At 36.6% G+C, this 14,093-nt stretch overlaps 2 protein-coding genes across 4 annotated transcripts; one reads left to right on the forward strand and one right to left on the reverse strand.

Moving 5' to 3' along the window:
• LOC18592357 (IAA-amino acid hydrolase ILR1-like 6) lies at window positions 740–6,113 on the forward strand. The gene is made up of 5 exons (XM_007019033.2): window positions 740–1,339; window positions 2,115–2,240; window positions 4,844–5,158; window positions 5,251–5,379; window positions 5,494–6,113. Exons 1-5 carry the CDS (start codon window positions 830–832, stop codon window positions 5,857–5,859), a joined length of 1,446 nt encoding a protein of 481 aa, XP_007019095.1. The 5' UTR covers window positions 740–829; the 3' UTR covers window positions 5,860–6,113.
• Window positions 6,665–11,637, reverse strand: LOC18592358 (delta-aminolevulinic acid dehydratase 1, chloroplastic). 3 transcript variants are annotated; one of them, XM_007019035.2, is made up of 13 exons: window positions 11,543–11,637; window positions 10,858–11,184; window positions 10,354–10,465; window positions 10,030–10,103; window positions 9,708–9,776; window positions 9,550–9,633; window positions 9,371–9,440; window positions 8,962–9,017; window positions 8,287–8,408; window positions 7,937–8,008; window positions 7,759–7,840; window positions 7,595–7,672; window positions 6,665–7,090 (listed from the first exon to the last, which is right to left on the reverse strand). In XM_007019035.2, the coding sequence occupies exons 2-13, from the start codon at window positions 11,161–11,163 to the stop codon at window positions 6,923–6,925; spliced, it is 1,293 nt and encodes a 430-aa protein (XP_007019097.2). In that variant the 5' UTR covers window positions 11,164–11,184; window positions 11,543–11,637; the 3' UTR covers window positions 6,665–6,922. The 3 variants fall into 3 exon arrangements, with proteins under 3 accessions (XP_007019097.2, XP_017981375.1, XP_007019098.2); XM_018125886.1 differs by lacking the exon at window positions 11,543–11,637 and adding an exon at window positions 11,426–11,517; XM_007019036.2 differs by lacking the exon at window positions 11,543–11,637 and adding an exon at window positions 11,367–11,490.

A 14,093-nucleotide genomic window follows, 5' to 3' on the forward strand; every position in this document is an offset into this window, starting at 1 on the left:
GCTTTAGATTCTGAATTAGGTACCAAATATTTTTTTTCTTTTAAATAGATGAAGAAAATATTGATATCTCATGCTTAAGTACTTATTAACGTCATGAAGATGACCCAATTATTGATAATTGGGGGGAATCAAAGAGTCATAAATCATGCTTTTTCTTTCTGTAAATATTTACAATACTTTCCAAATGCATAATAATTTACAGTATGAAATCTTTATCTTATCTTATATTAATTTGAACAAAATCAAAGATGAAATCCAAATAAATAAATTCTCAATACCTAATGCTTGTCATGTCACACCCAAATATTAAGAAACCAAACAAGAGAGAAAGCAACAAGTTGTGCAAATTGATCGTTCAATAATTTTTTTACGGATTACACCACGGGCTTCCCACTTGAAAATCGTTAAACATACTTTTCAAAACATTAATCATTCTTTAAGCATCTATATTTTTAAATTTAATTAAGTAAGTAAAAGATTAAAAATTAAATGTGTTTGTCAAGGGAAATCAGCATCAAAGGCAGAGTGCCAATCCGTCTCATCGAAAACCGCTACCCCAAAGTGGTGGACCCAACAACTGCTGCGTTTCGACGCCTTAATCAACCAAACTCTTCAATCACTGCTCTTTTCTTTTCCTTACACCCATATTCGCCCACGTGACTAATTCCCTGTCCTTATCACCACGTGCTTTAATGCTCTCTCTCCTCTCTCTTTCTTCCTCTCTCTCCCCTCTCATCTCTTTTTTTTTTTCCCTTCAAAAAAACCAGCTCTTCTTCTCTCCATTTTTCACCCTCTCGCTTAATTTCTTTCTTTGTGTTTCTCTCCAAACATGAATTCTCCAAAACCATGTGTTTTAATCTTAATCTTGATCTTTACACCCTTATTTGCTAATAATTTTCTTGTTTATGTTAACTCTATAACTTCTTCTTCGTCGTCGTCGGATGATGAATATGCCACTAATTTTTTCGACGCTATAACTTCCATCAATTCAAGGGCTTCTTTGAAGTCCGGTAGGAACCAAACGTCGTCGTCCTCGTCTGCTACAAGCGGTCCTTCCAGCTGCAAGGTATGGGACGTGGCCTGCTCCGAGGCTGTGTTGGGCGTGGCCCGGAAGCCCGAGAACGTTGAATGGATTAAAGGGTTGAGGAGGAAGATACATGAGAACCCGGAGCTTGCGTTCGAAGAGTATGAAACGAGTAAACTGGTTTGTGCCGAGTTAGACCGGATGGATATTGAATATAGGTACCCTTTGGCGAAAACGGGTATTCGGGCTTGGATTGGGACCGGAGGCCCGCCCTTTGTTGCCATCCGAGCTGACATGGATGCTCTTCCTATACAGGTATAGCTAGGTTCTTTTTTTTAGTTTAATTTTTTCACGACTGTAGCTGTTTTTTTGTTATATATTTTTAAACTATATGAACACACATATATACATACATATATATATATATATAATATACGTATACATATGTATGTACATGTGCATATGTATGGTACTAGGTAGCTGCCAATTTTGTGGGTAAGAAGAAAATGGGGTAGGGGGTTCATGGACATTATATTTGATTTGTTGACGATGCTTTGGACTTGAAAGTTCGGAAATGTTGAGGGTTTCGTTTTGTTACTAAGTTGGGGTCAACTACTTCGGATGGGCATTTAAAGGAGTGGAAATGGATGATGAAATTAATGTTTTGAAATCAAGATAAGAATAGTAGGGTTTTTTATTGAGAAAAAGAAAAATTGATATATATATATATATATTTTTTGTATTGATTTGAGGATTTTTATGTCAGATAACTGAATTTAATGTCGTAGGTTTCAGAATATTCGATTTTATTTAAGATATGGATAAAATGACAGACAAAGAATATAACAAAAGTGTACTTACAGTTAAATTTGACAAATCATAAAATATTCAATTCTCGAAATCAAAGTTGTCTTAACGTAACGATAAGAGATCTAAAATCAATTCGATCTCGTACTTTTGGAATTTTTGACCTTGGGACTATCATTAGATTAAAATTTTAATTACCAAAAGTTACTTTGCTTTTTGAGGTTGCATAGAATATTATGGCGTGGTTGATTTTTTTCACTTATGGTGGGGTAAATGATTTTAGGAAGCTGTAGAATGGGAGCATAAAAGCAAAGTCCCCGGAAAAATGCATGCTTGTGGGCACGATGCACATGTGGCCATGCTCGTGGGTGCTGCCAAAATATTGAAGAATCGAGAACACCTTTTGAAGGTTTGCATTTTTTTACTCCACATCTCTGTAAAATTACCCCTACTCTCATCTAGCATACTTTATGAAAGTTTTCTTAATAGTAAATATCCTCCCATACATACATATATGCAATGGATGCATTGTAAATGTGCAATTTAGGCAGTAATCGTGTTGGTTTAGATCTTGTTTCGTGCAGTTCCATGTCAATGAGTGTAGCTGTAAAGATAGGGTAACTACTTTAGGCAAGAAATACAACTTTTGTTGGTGGGGAAATGCTGCATTTTATCAAGGGATTCATTTTGTGTGGACGGTATTGCTTCTCAGAGAGTGAAAGGATGTGGCTTTCCCTAACGCCCTTTGTGTAGCTATAAATATCTATAAATGGCCTGTATAGCTTTCTGCTTTGCTGAATTTGGAAAGAGTTGGACTATGACACATGTGTTGCGGCTCTTTAATTTTCTTTGTGGTCGTTCAACGCCATTGTCATGGCGCTGATTCACATTTCTTCTGTTTCCCTTGGCGATTCTGACTTACCTGTTTCTACATTTTATGCCAACAAATTCAAAGCTGGATTTATTTATTTACTTTTTAATCTATTCCCTCAAGCATGATTTTTCACATCCACACGCACAAAAGGAAATTTATCCCTTTTCACGTGTCCACTACCCTTCATATAAAGCCAGATTTCTTCACATACACATAAAGGTGGACTGTCTTCTTGCTAAATGAACTGGGTTGGCCGTTGGGGATTGTCCTGCATTTTGAGTTTAAACGAATGAAGACTTATCCATACTGTTAATCTAGATTTGCATTTGTGGTCAAAAGAGTCATAACAACCCAATTAATTTATGCAGTACTCATATCATATTCTTATACGTTCAGTCTGTTCGTGTACCACTCTTTCCTTTGTCCAAGACATGAAAAGATAAACAACCAAGAACCCTGACCCACTGTTTTCTGTAGATGTTGAATTCTTTGGAACTGCTTTTACATGATCCTCCCTATTGCATAATTGACTTGTCTAATAAATGTTTCGCTGCTTAATCTTCTGTTTAACATTTTCATTTTAATCTGTCAATTCTACTTAGTACAAATCTAAACCCTTCAATTCATCACATTGTATGGACATTATTAATTTACAAAAAAGTAAAAAGGGGATGGGATTAGATTCTTTGTTGAGTTTTAGATGTGACCTCGAATCTGTTTCGTTCAGTTATACTATATATCAGATAGTATATATAATATTAACACATCATGGGTTGTTCATTTGCTTGGATTGATGTATGCGGACAAACTATAACTTCACGAAATTGCTCTTTGTATTTTAATAATTGAGTTTACAATATGTCCCTCTTTTTTCCTACTGAGATAAGAACTTGGACCTCGACACAGTTTGATATTGGCCGAGACTATTCTAGCCACAATATTTTCTCTGGTGGGGAAACCTGTGACCCTTTAGTTTCATCTTTTTGGAACACTAGGCCACTGGGCGAATGTATTTTTCTTTCTATCTCCACAACAGTGACCCTTTAGAGGTTAAGAAAAGGCAGAATAATTTCCCCAAAAATCAAAAGTGATGGAATTGCTACAATATTTGTTACTTGATTAGTACAAATTAATTTCTGTTTACAAACGTGCTTAGGCATATAATGCCTATCACTTTAAAGTCTACGAGACTATAATTTGCTTAGGTGTATGACCCTAGGATTGGAAAAATTGCTTCTATTAGTCCTGTGCGGAAACTCGTGAGTTAAAGAAGAATCTTTTGCATAAAGAAATGAAGAGCTAGAAATTATAGTTATTATTAAAAGGGGCTAGGGAGGTTGCTTTTCATCCCAGCTTTATTTGTTGAAAGAATCTTCAGAAACAGAGAGCATCGTTGAAGAAGAATAAATTTCTCCATCACGTTTTGTCGTATGGTAGTAGGAATTTCCTGGAACCATGGTTAGCTTCTTAGGGAAGATAATGTACAAAAGAAACTCGTGGTTATGATATAAGTCCAAAAAATTAGACAAAACTTGGTCGGAATTCAAATATTTTAGGGTCTCTAGACAGCGTAGTAAACCTAATTTGATTGTTCAACAATGTTGAAATTTTGTCGTCATTTATCAAATAAAATCCGTCCTGTATCTTTCAGGTTTTAGCTGGTAGTATGTATATATAAAAACCTATTATAGTAGAGGGTCAAATGTAGCTTTCTCCAAGGACAAGTTTGATTGGCTCAGAGAAAAAGCTTTTGGAAGGAGACGTAGTGCAAAATATATATTTAATGCAGCCATTTGAAATCACATGGGCAACAAAAGCTACTGTCTGCAGGCTTTTTAAATTTTACTTTGTCTTAGGTTGCAGCTACATGTTTATTTAGGCATGCTGGCTATAAACATCTATGAGAAACTCACTCTAGGCTATGGCTGGAGAAGTGGTCCAATTTATCTAGCTTTCTCTTGTTATAGTTACTCTTTTGCCTTAAAATTGCATTCGATTCTGATGATGTTATTAAAAGAGTAAAGGACTTGCGGGGTTTGGACTTTGAATATGACTTGTCTTCAACAATGGAAAATATAAAAGTATGAGCTTGCAATTACCATATCACCCTGACGAACTAAATGCTTTGGCTGTCTCAGGGAACAGTTATACTGCTCTTTCAGCCAGCTGAGGAAGCGGGAAATGGTGCAAAGCGGATGATTGGAGATGGGGCATTGGAAAACGTAGAGGCCATTTTTGCAGTCCATGTATCTCATGAACACCCCACGGCTATCATTGGCTCTAGGCCTGGTCCTCTACTTGCGGGGTGCGGCTTCTTTAGAGCTGTAATCAGTGGAAGAAAAGGCCTTGCCGGGAACCCTCACCACTCAGTTGACCCCATCTTGGCAGCTTCAGCTGCCGTAATTAGCTTACAGGGGATTGTTTCTCGCGAATCGAATCCATTGGACTCCCAGGTTTGTCTAATGTTTTGCAATTTTTTCTACCTTTTTATCTTTCAGCATTTCATTCCTTTTTCACGTTTCTGAGTTTTAGTCATGCAATGCAGGTCGTGTCTGTCACCTCATTCAATGGAGGCAATAATCTTGATATGATCCCTGACACTGTAGTTATTGGAGGTACCTTCAGGGCTTTCTCCAATGCCAGCTTTTACAACCTGCTTCAAAGAATCGAAGAGGTTTGTCATGGCTCTTAATTTGGATTCTAAATTCTAATCCTAATCCAAGCCTGCTTTTCCCTGAATGGTTTAAATTCGCAACTCACCCTTAAACATGCGTGACATGAAACATAGGTGATCGTGGAACAGGCCAGTGTCTTCAGATGCTCTGCAACGGTTGACTTCTTCGAAAAGGAGTACACCATCTATCCCCCAACCGTGAATGATGACCGAATGTATGAGCATGTAAAGAAGGTGGCTACAGATCTGCTAGGTCCACCGAATTTCAGGGTGGTCCCTCCGATGATGGGTGCCGAGGACTTCTCCTTTTATTCGCAGGTGGTTCCAGCAGCTTTCTACTACATTGGCATAAGGAACGAAACCTTAGGGTCTGTACACACGGGTCACTCGCCATACTTTATGATCGATGAAGATGTTCTTCCTATTGGTGCTGCAGTTCATGCCACCATTGCAGAAAGATACCTCATTGAGCATGGTTAAGTGAGGAGGCTATCTCTGGTTTATCCTTAGAGTGGGAAACTGTGACTCAACTGAGCACGGAATACTAAGAGAATTTGCAACGTGATGTGCTCTCGTAATTTTGGTCCACTTAGGGTGCATGGAAAGGGCAAGATTTTCCACTCTGGCAATGTAGAGAAGTGGGCAGAGGATGCTCTGCTCGTAGAATGTAGTTGTAATTGTAACAATATTGAATGTTTCAAGTAATTGAACCCTGCATTCACCTATTCCCCTGAGACCATTAAGTTGCATTAAAAAGGCCCTACACACCAAATTTTGAATGACAACAGCTGAACATTGCATCACAATTATGAAGATCTTAATATGTATTTCCTCTCACATGGTTTCAGAAACCTAACAAGTTGATCTGCCATGGTTTCACCATTTACCTAGGATACAAGACAGTCTCTCTGTACAGTTGTATATATAGGGTTATATTATAATTCTTGACAGCATCACAGCAGGCGCGATTTAACAGCAATATCCACCAATTGGCCCTTGTTCTTCTGCAAATCTACAATATAATTGTTTCTACTGTGTCCATCTCTCTCCCCCTCACACCAGATCGTTGTAGCTTTTCATTTTCAATAATCCTTTTATTAATGTCTTCATAACCATTAAAAGTAAAATAAGTGATGTTATTGGTATGATCCATGAATTTATTGTATATACATTCATTGTCAATTTTCAATTAACATTCTGAGTACCTACACCATACCACCATACCTACACTTCAATCAAGTTTTGCTTCTACAATTACGATCTTCTTTTCGATAAGCATCTAAAATTACATTCACAAGAACAGAACACAGATTCTCTGTCATTCCAAATTTCAATTTCACTTAGATGTGACATACATTGAGGTCATTTTATTTTAAGCTTATAATTTACTTGAGGTTTATGAGGAGCATGGACTCCAAACTGCTAAGTCAAGCATTCTATAACAACTCCCGCTCATTCTAACATCTAGAACTCTCAAATAGAAGATTTAGTACCTCAAGATTTTTGGACAATCAACCAAAGCCCCATGAAAATCATACCAAGCTCACCTCTTCTCACCACATAAACATCTAGCAGCTTGTAGAGCAAAATATGTAAGGATGATGTCAGCACCAGCCCGGCGGAGACACATCAGGGATTCCATCATAACCCTTTCTTCATCAATCATTTTGAGAACTCCACCGGCCTTGATCATTGAGTATTCACCGGAAACCTGGACAACATAAATTTTTTTTAAAATGCAGGAAAGTGAAGATATGCATTTTAGAGGGAAAAGGAAAAAAGAAAGTACATTTTCAGAACAAATTGAGTTTGATTATGTCAGCTAAAAACGCATACTGTGATGCATTATACAAATATACAATTTAGAAAAGATAATAAGAATGTCAAAAAAAAGGTCAGGGCAGGTAAGGGCTTGCCAACTTTTATCTTTTTTTTCGCCATAGACATGGTTTGAAATGCAAATCATGAGTCCCATTCCTTACAATGCTACATAACTGCACACATGTATACACATTTGTGTGTGTGTAACTAGAAGCAGGGAACAATCTTAAAGGTCATCCACCACAATCCCCAACCCCTTTTTATTATTTTTCCAGCTTTAGACTATTCTCATGCTATCCTCTCTTCCTTGATCCTTCATCCTATGAACTGTACACACTTCATATAAGCATGAATCAGGCCTGTAGTTAAAAAGTTAAACTGTTGATGAGAATACCTGGTATGCAGCAATAGGCAAAGGAGATTCATCCCTGAGAAGTCTTATGATATCCAAATAAGGAAGACCGGGTTTCACCTGTGATCCAATTAAAGAGACTTCAGCATGAAGGGAGTTTTGTTATTAACAAGAAGAGCTCAGTTCCTAGAAAAAGCCATACTAACCAAAAGAATATCAGCTCCTTCAGCCTCATCTTCATGAGCCTCAACTAACGCCTCTCTGTAATTTGCCGGGTTCATCTGATACCTTTTGTTTACCATGCCAGATTAACTATCAAATGTGAGCACCAAAAAGTTCACATGACAACACATAATATACCATACATTGTAAATGAATTCATACGTTTTTTTGTCTCCAAAACGAGGATTGGAGTCCAGTGCTTCTCGAAATGGACCATAAAATGAACTCGCATATCTGTTTTGCCAGAAAAAGGAAAAAAAAAGTCAGAAACAGTGACAACGGATTTCATCCAGGTGGCCAACATATTCCTTTTATTCAAAATGTCCAAAGGCCATAGAATAAGACAACCTAAAATGTCTTATGCAATTTCATCCAGGTGGGGGGAAGAAAAAAAATAATAAAACCTCTGCATGGTTTAACACAGTCATAGGTCTGTTACCATGCTTTAATAAAACCTGCTTTTAGACACTGGAAGGGCTACAGACAGACATATATAGCAATGCAAGGATTACTTTGCAGTATAGGACATAATAGAAACATGGTGAAAGCCTTCAGCATCAAGGGCATCACGAATAGCTCCAACACGACCATCCATCATATCACTGGGACTAACAACATCAGCTCCAGCTCGGGCCTTTTAAGAATGCACCACCAAAAGAATTAAAACATAGTCAACCAAGTCAAAGCTAGCAGAAAAGGGAAAGGACATAGAATAAGCATAAGAGAACTCCAAATCCAATATCTATATAAATTATCACCAAACTCCAAGTAATTCACTGACTAGCCATTTAATGCAGCTGTTGCTTGAAGCAACTGAAACACTATTTGCTCAAACATAAAGTATTAATAAGCACCCGAGCATCTGGCTCATTGGTTGGTGTACAATCCCCCTACCTTAAAGAACAAGGTTCAAATCCCCCTTCCCCCAATAATAAAAAAAAAAACGTATTAATAAAACGTTAAGGCATGGATATGCATTAAGAGCCATGGGTGGAAGGGGACAGCAGGAAATCACAAAGGCAAAACAAGAGCACAGAAAATTGTTCCTTGAGATGTCAATGTCCACAACAAACGTACCACAAGAGCAGTAAGTCATCACATGCCATTAATACATCCAGAACTCTTATAAAGACATTAGATTTCTGCCTAAGCTTAAAAGTCTAACAGAAAAAATCTACAAAAATTACCTGGGACACAGCTTGCTTACATAATTGATGCACTGTCTCATCATTCATTATGACTCCTACAGGGTAAAGGAAACAGACATAGCAATTAGTACTTCCATGCTTATATCCATGCAGAACTTAGTAACTTAATCTACACACAATTTATCTGAACAAGAAAGAAATTTCTCAACTACACAGGAGTTTTGGTACAGAAAGTATATATCATTCTAAGTTAACTAGTGTTGTGACAAAGCAAACCAAAAAGCAGCTCAGAAAGATGAATGCAACTTTTCTGAGCTATGTTTACATCTTCAATTGAATCCTAGACTAATTAATTAGGCAATCTACATTTTTTTTGTATAACATGTCTTAAATAAGATACTACAATGCCTTTCTTACAACTATAAGTGTATGAACATATCTGTCTTACCATCTTCTCTGACAATACCATCATGCCCATCTGAGGAATATGGATCTAAAGCAACATCTGTATAGATAACCTAATAAACAAAAAAAAAATCACCACATTTCAACACATACAGCATCTTAATTTGAATGCCCATCACTCTAAATTAAACACAAATCAGAGGATGAACTACATTGACTTACAAGGTCAGGGTATTTGTCCTTAAGCAGCCGTATTGTTCGAGGCACTAAACCATTGTCATTATAGGCTTCATCACCTGTGGGAGACTAATGTGCGAAAACCAATTACATTACATCAAACATGTGAAACAAAATAGAGATTCTAATGAAAGAATCCAAACCTTCAGAGCATCTGGAACTTTAGGGAAGAGCACAATACTATTAACACCAACATCCCGGGCCTTTGCCACCTGCAACCAATAATGCATACTTCAAAACAACTCCACAATTGACACATAAAATAAGTATGCAAAATGCTCATAAGGCATATGTTTATAACTTCAAAAATCAATAGAACATTTGTTATCATACTTGAGCACCAGTATAACTTCAAATAGATAAGTCACTGTAACAACATGATATAATACTTGAGCACCAGTATTGAGGGACAAATGCAAAATGTTATTGAGAAAAAGAACACAGAATCAGAGAGAGCTAAACAACCTCTTCAACAAGTCCATGTCTCCATCCAAGCCTATAACATCCTGGCATAGCTCCAATAGGTGTGTCCTCCTGACCTGCAAGTTTAGGGAACAGAAAACTGTATCAAATTTAGATGTAAGCATATACTGGAAGGTAAGAAAGAGAGAAAATCATCATGATAAGAAATTCAGCAGAAAAGAGAACTTCAAGAATATAATATTCATGTTACAGTTTGAGGGTGCTTATCACAGTCTTTAATGTTATTGCTCCTATTTGACTGTTTAACAAATGAGCTCCATATTTTCACCAAAAAGGAAAAAGACTAATATCCATAGAAAAACCAACCTTCATGAATAAAAAGTGGATATACAAAATTTGCAGGAGATATACTTGTTTCCTGAAATGATGCTCTCAATGCAGGGGACTTGCGGTTACGACGAGGGCGCCTGCTAAGTTGCTAGTACAAACAAACACCAAATGAGCAAAGGAAAAAGGAGAGTGCACCAACTGGCCTCAAAACCACAATTATAACTTTAATTACTTCATTTCATTGTCATGAATTGAAAACATGGAGAACAAGCCATTCTTGATTAAATCTCAAGCATACCACAAGTCAAGAAAACCAAACCTGTGAAGTTGGAAACACAAACTAAAACAATCATCCACAAAACATGGCATTCAATAGAGCAAACACTTGCCAATGGCATTCTGAAACTTCTCAGACACAATCAAATTCATTAAAAGTTCAAATCACATAGGCCTTAATTGCATATGCATATAACTAACCAAGCACTATCAAACAAAGGGCAAAAGGTAAATTTCATGATCATTTCATTTTTCAACACTCACAAAAGGTTGAATCACAGGAGTCCCAACAGGAGCAGCTGGCTTCGGTGGCACTGGAGGAGCTTCAGGCGCATTCCCAGCTACAACAGCAGCCTCACATTCTTCAATACTCATTTCAATCTTCTTTACATGTCCATCATGCCTTTCGCTTGCCCTCACCACAAAAAGGCGCTGAGAACGTCCGGAGATCGAAGTTCTACCAGAATTGAACCTTAAAGTTGAGGTTGGTCTAAGACCAACATAGTATAGAGTATCAAAACCTTTAACAGAAGGAACCGTACAGGGAGCATTTACAATAGTCGAACCCATAAGATTAAGTCAACACAATCTCTGCATCATAAAGATGAAACTCTAATCAAAATAACAGCACATTTCAAGTAAAAAGACTGTAAATTTTAGAAGAGTTGAAAGCTTTTTTATACTGATTTTATTCTAATTATCCAAATACTAACATGCAGCAGATAAAAATCGCCATAGTTTTGTCACTAACTAAAAAATATTTCAAATCACACCTTGTTTGGTTGCTAAGAAAATGAAGGAAACCGAAAGAAAAAACTGAACATTGAATTACCCTTTTCCTATAATTTTCTTTTTCCTTTCTTAAAAGTTACTCCTTGAGAAACAGAAATGAAATCTAGAGTTTTAACCGGGGAAAAGAACAAAAGGAAATTGGGCATGAAAATCTTACCTTATCTGATGAGAATAGAGAGATAGCCAATAAGAAACAAGAAGAGAAATTGAAAGAGAAAGAATTTATATTGCGAACGCAGACAGAAGATCCCGCACCATCGCCCATGTCTCTCTCTGACCGCTGACAACGACAAAGCCCACCACCACACCAACCATTCTCTTGACTAGGAATTTTTCACAACTCGCTTCCTCGGCCTCCACATTTTTCTTACAAGGCTTGGGCTTTTTCCTTTTTTCTTGTTGGGAATCATCAGAACCTTAACTCTTGGATTTGTCCAAATTTCTTGGGCCAAAAATGTTAGGCAGAGTCCCATTCAAGGAAAATATTCACATCCATTTTCTTAAAATTGTGTTTAAATCATTCATATCGCATTTAATCACAAGGAATGTTACAAATCCGCAGTTGGTTTAATTAACATCTACTCAATTCTTAAAATCCTCGTATGGTGTCGAAATACGAATAGTTATGGATAAGACTTATCATGTCAAAACGTCAGGTTGTTTCTAGAAATCTTTGAACGAAATCCTCAAAATTTCCATTTCTTTCGTAGGTAAAATTGCAGTTAACTCAGTATTGATGGTTGAGGTTTGAAAGAGTAACTCAACCAGCAAAAGATCTAAATATGACAAATCTACAACAATGTTCACTGCTTTTAACACAAAAGATAATTGGAAAAACATTCGTCGTGAGAGTAACGGGGACACTGACCAAAGGGAGGGGCGAAGTCACCCATAAAAAATATTATTGGGCTACCTTGGTGTGGGACTCTGGATTGAGTGTTTCTTCAAGCCCTATGCCATTCTACTCTTGATGTGTTCATCACCAGTCCAAGCCCAAAGCAAGTCTCCCAGTTTCGTATAGGATTCTAGAAACAGCCTTGCTAACCTTTATTCCAAATCCGATGCATGCATCTGTGTCTCTTATCCTATGGGATTCCGCGAAGACCCAACGTCCTTTCCCTTTGTTAAAACTAGATTTCATGTTTCCTTTTATTACACGAATGATGAATTTTATCATCTTTTCACATTAAAACACAAAAGGCAAATTTGATCACATGTCCCTTCATAAAGTGTCTGGTGTATCTTAGCAAAACAGTTTCTCATCCAACAAAACTGATTTGACAATGCAAAAGAAGAAGATGATAAGAAAAAAAGAAATAAAAGCAAAGGAAAGATTAAAAAGAGTATGAACTTCGGCCAAAATTTTGGACTTTGCTATGTGAACCCTAGTGGCTTATGAGCTAGTCAAGGCTCTTTACCAACTCAAAGCGTGAATTGAAAGAGAGGACCTCAAATTCCATGTGACCTGATTTGGTCCTTTTGTGGGTCCACTGTCTAAGCAAAAAAGATTTCCTTCAAGAACTATTGTGGATTTTAACGCATGAAATTGTTGATAATCATGACAATCAATGGGTCTCTAAGCTGAAAGCAACTTGTGGTTTTCTTGGAAACAAATTCTCGTATTTTTAAGTAAAGGCTGTTTTTCTTTTTACATTATTTTTTTTTAAAATTTCAATATCACGAGAGATAAAATTTTTTCTGTAAGTTCGCTTTCTGCGTTTACAATATGATCACATTATGATTCACCAAATCTTTAAGATATAATCAAATCAATCATTCTTTTTTATATTTTTTTCGAAAATAATTAATGATTTGACATTATACAAATTTTAAATATATTAACCATAAGAAAAGTAAACTAAAATTAAAATATAAGAAATATTAAAATGCTTCGATAATAAAATAAAATGTAAACATGATACAACTCTTTTTCCTTGATCAAATGATAAAACCTTCTAAAACCTATACATACCACCTAATCCCTTAAAGGCTATTGCCCGTGTTTGAAGTTTGAGCTTGTTAGGCTTAGCTTGTCAAGGTAAGGTAGAGACAAATGTTTTTTTGGAGTAAGTTGGTGATCGATTTAATTGCTTTTGATAACTTATAAAATCAGCTCAAGTCGTTCCATCCCAACTTCACGTTAGCTCTTTAATTATTCTTATCTGACCTTTTGTCCCTCAAGTCATTTGGCTTAGACCTGTACTTTGGTTCAATTTAAACCGAAAATCAGGGATGAATTCTCCGTTTGGTTAGATTAAGCTATGGCGACTCCAACCTCCCTTTCTTCTGCCCTTTCTATCCTTCATGTTCCCAATACTTGGTATTGAGAAAATATTCTAATTTAATATAATATTAGCTAGCTGGAACAAATGGAGATCATAAAACGTCATCGTTTCAATTAAATCTCATAGATAGGAATCACATGGAACAATTTAATCTAAATCTGTACAAAAGTTTAAAGACAAAACAATAACTCTTCCCAACAAACAGGATTATGAAAACCAAAAAAAAAAAAAACACATCTAGACATTGGCCAAAAGGCTAAAGGGAGACTGATTTAGAGGACCCCATGGCCATGGGATGGACTTTAATTTTAAAGGGGGACCATGTCCTAAACTCGTGGCTTCTCAACCATAAAATCTTCGATGATCATGCCGTAACTAAATACTAATTAAAGCATTAATTGGATTCTGATTTGATATCAAGTG

Source organism: Theobroma cacao, chromosome 8 (assembly GCF_000208745.1).
Source record: "Theobroma cacao cultivar B97-61/B2 chromosome 8, Criollo_cocoa_genome_V2, whole genome shotgun sequence".
In the NCBI taxonomy this organism is placed as follows: domain Eukaryota; kingdom Viridiplantae; phylum Streptophyta; class Magnoliopsida; order Malvales; family Malvaceae; genus Theobroma; species Theobroma cacao.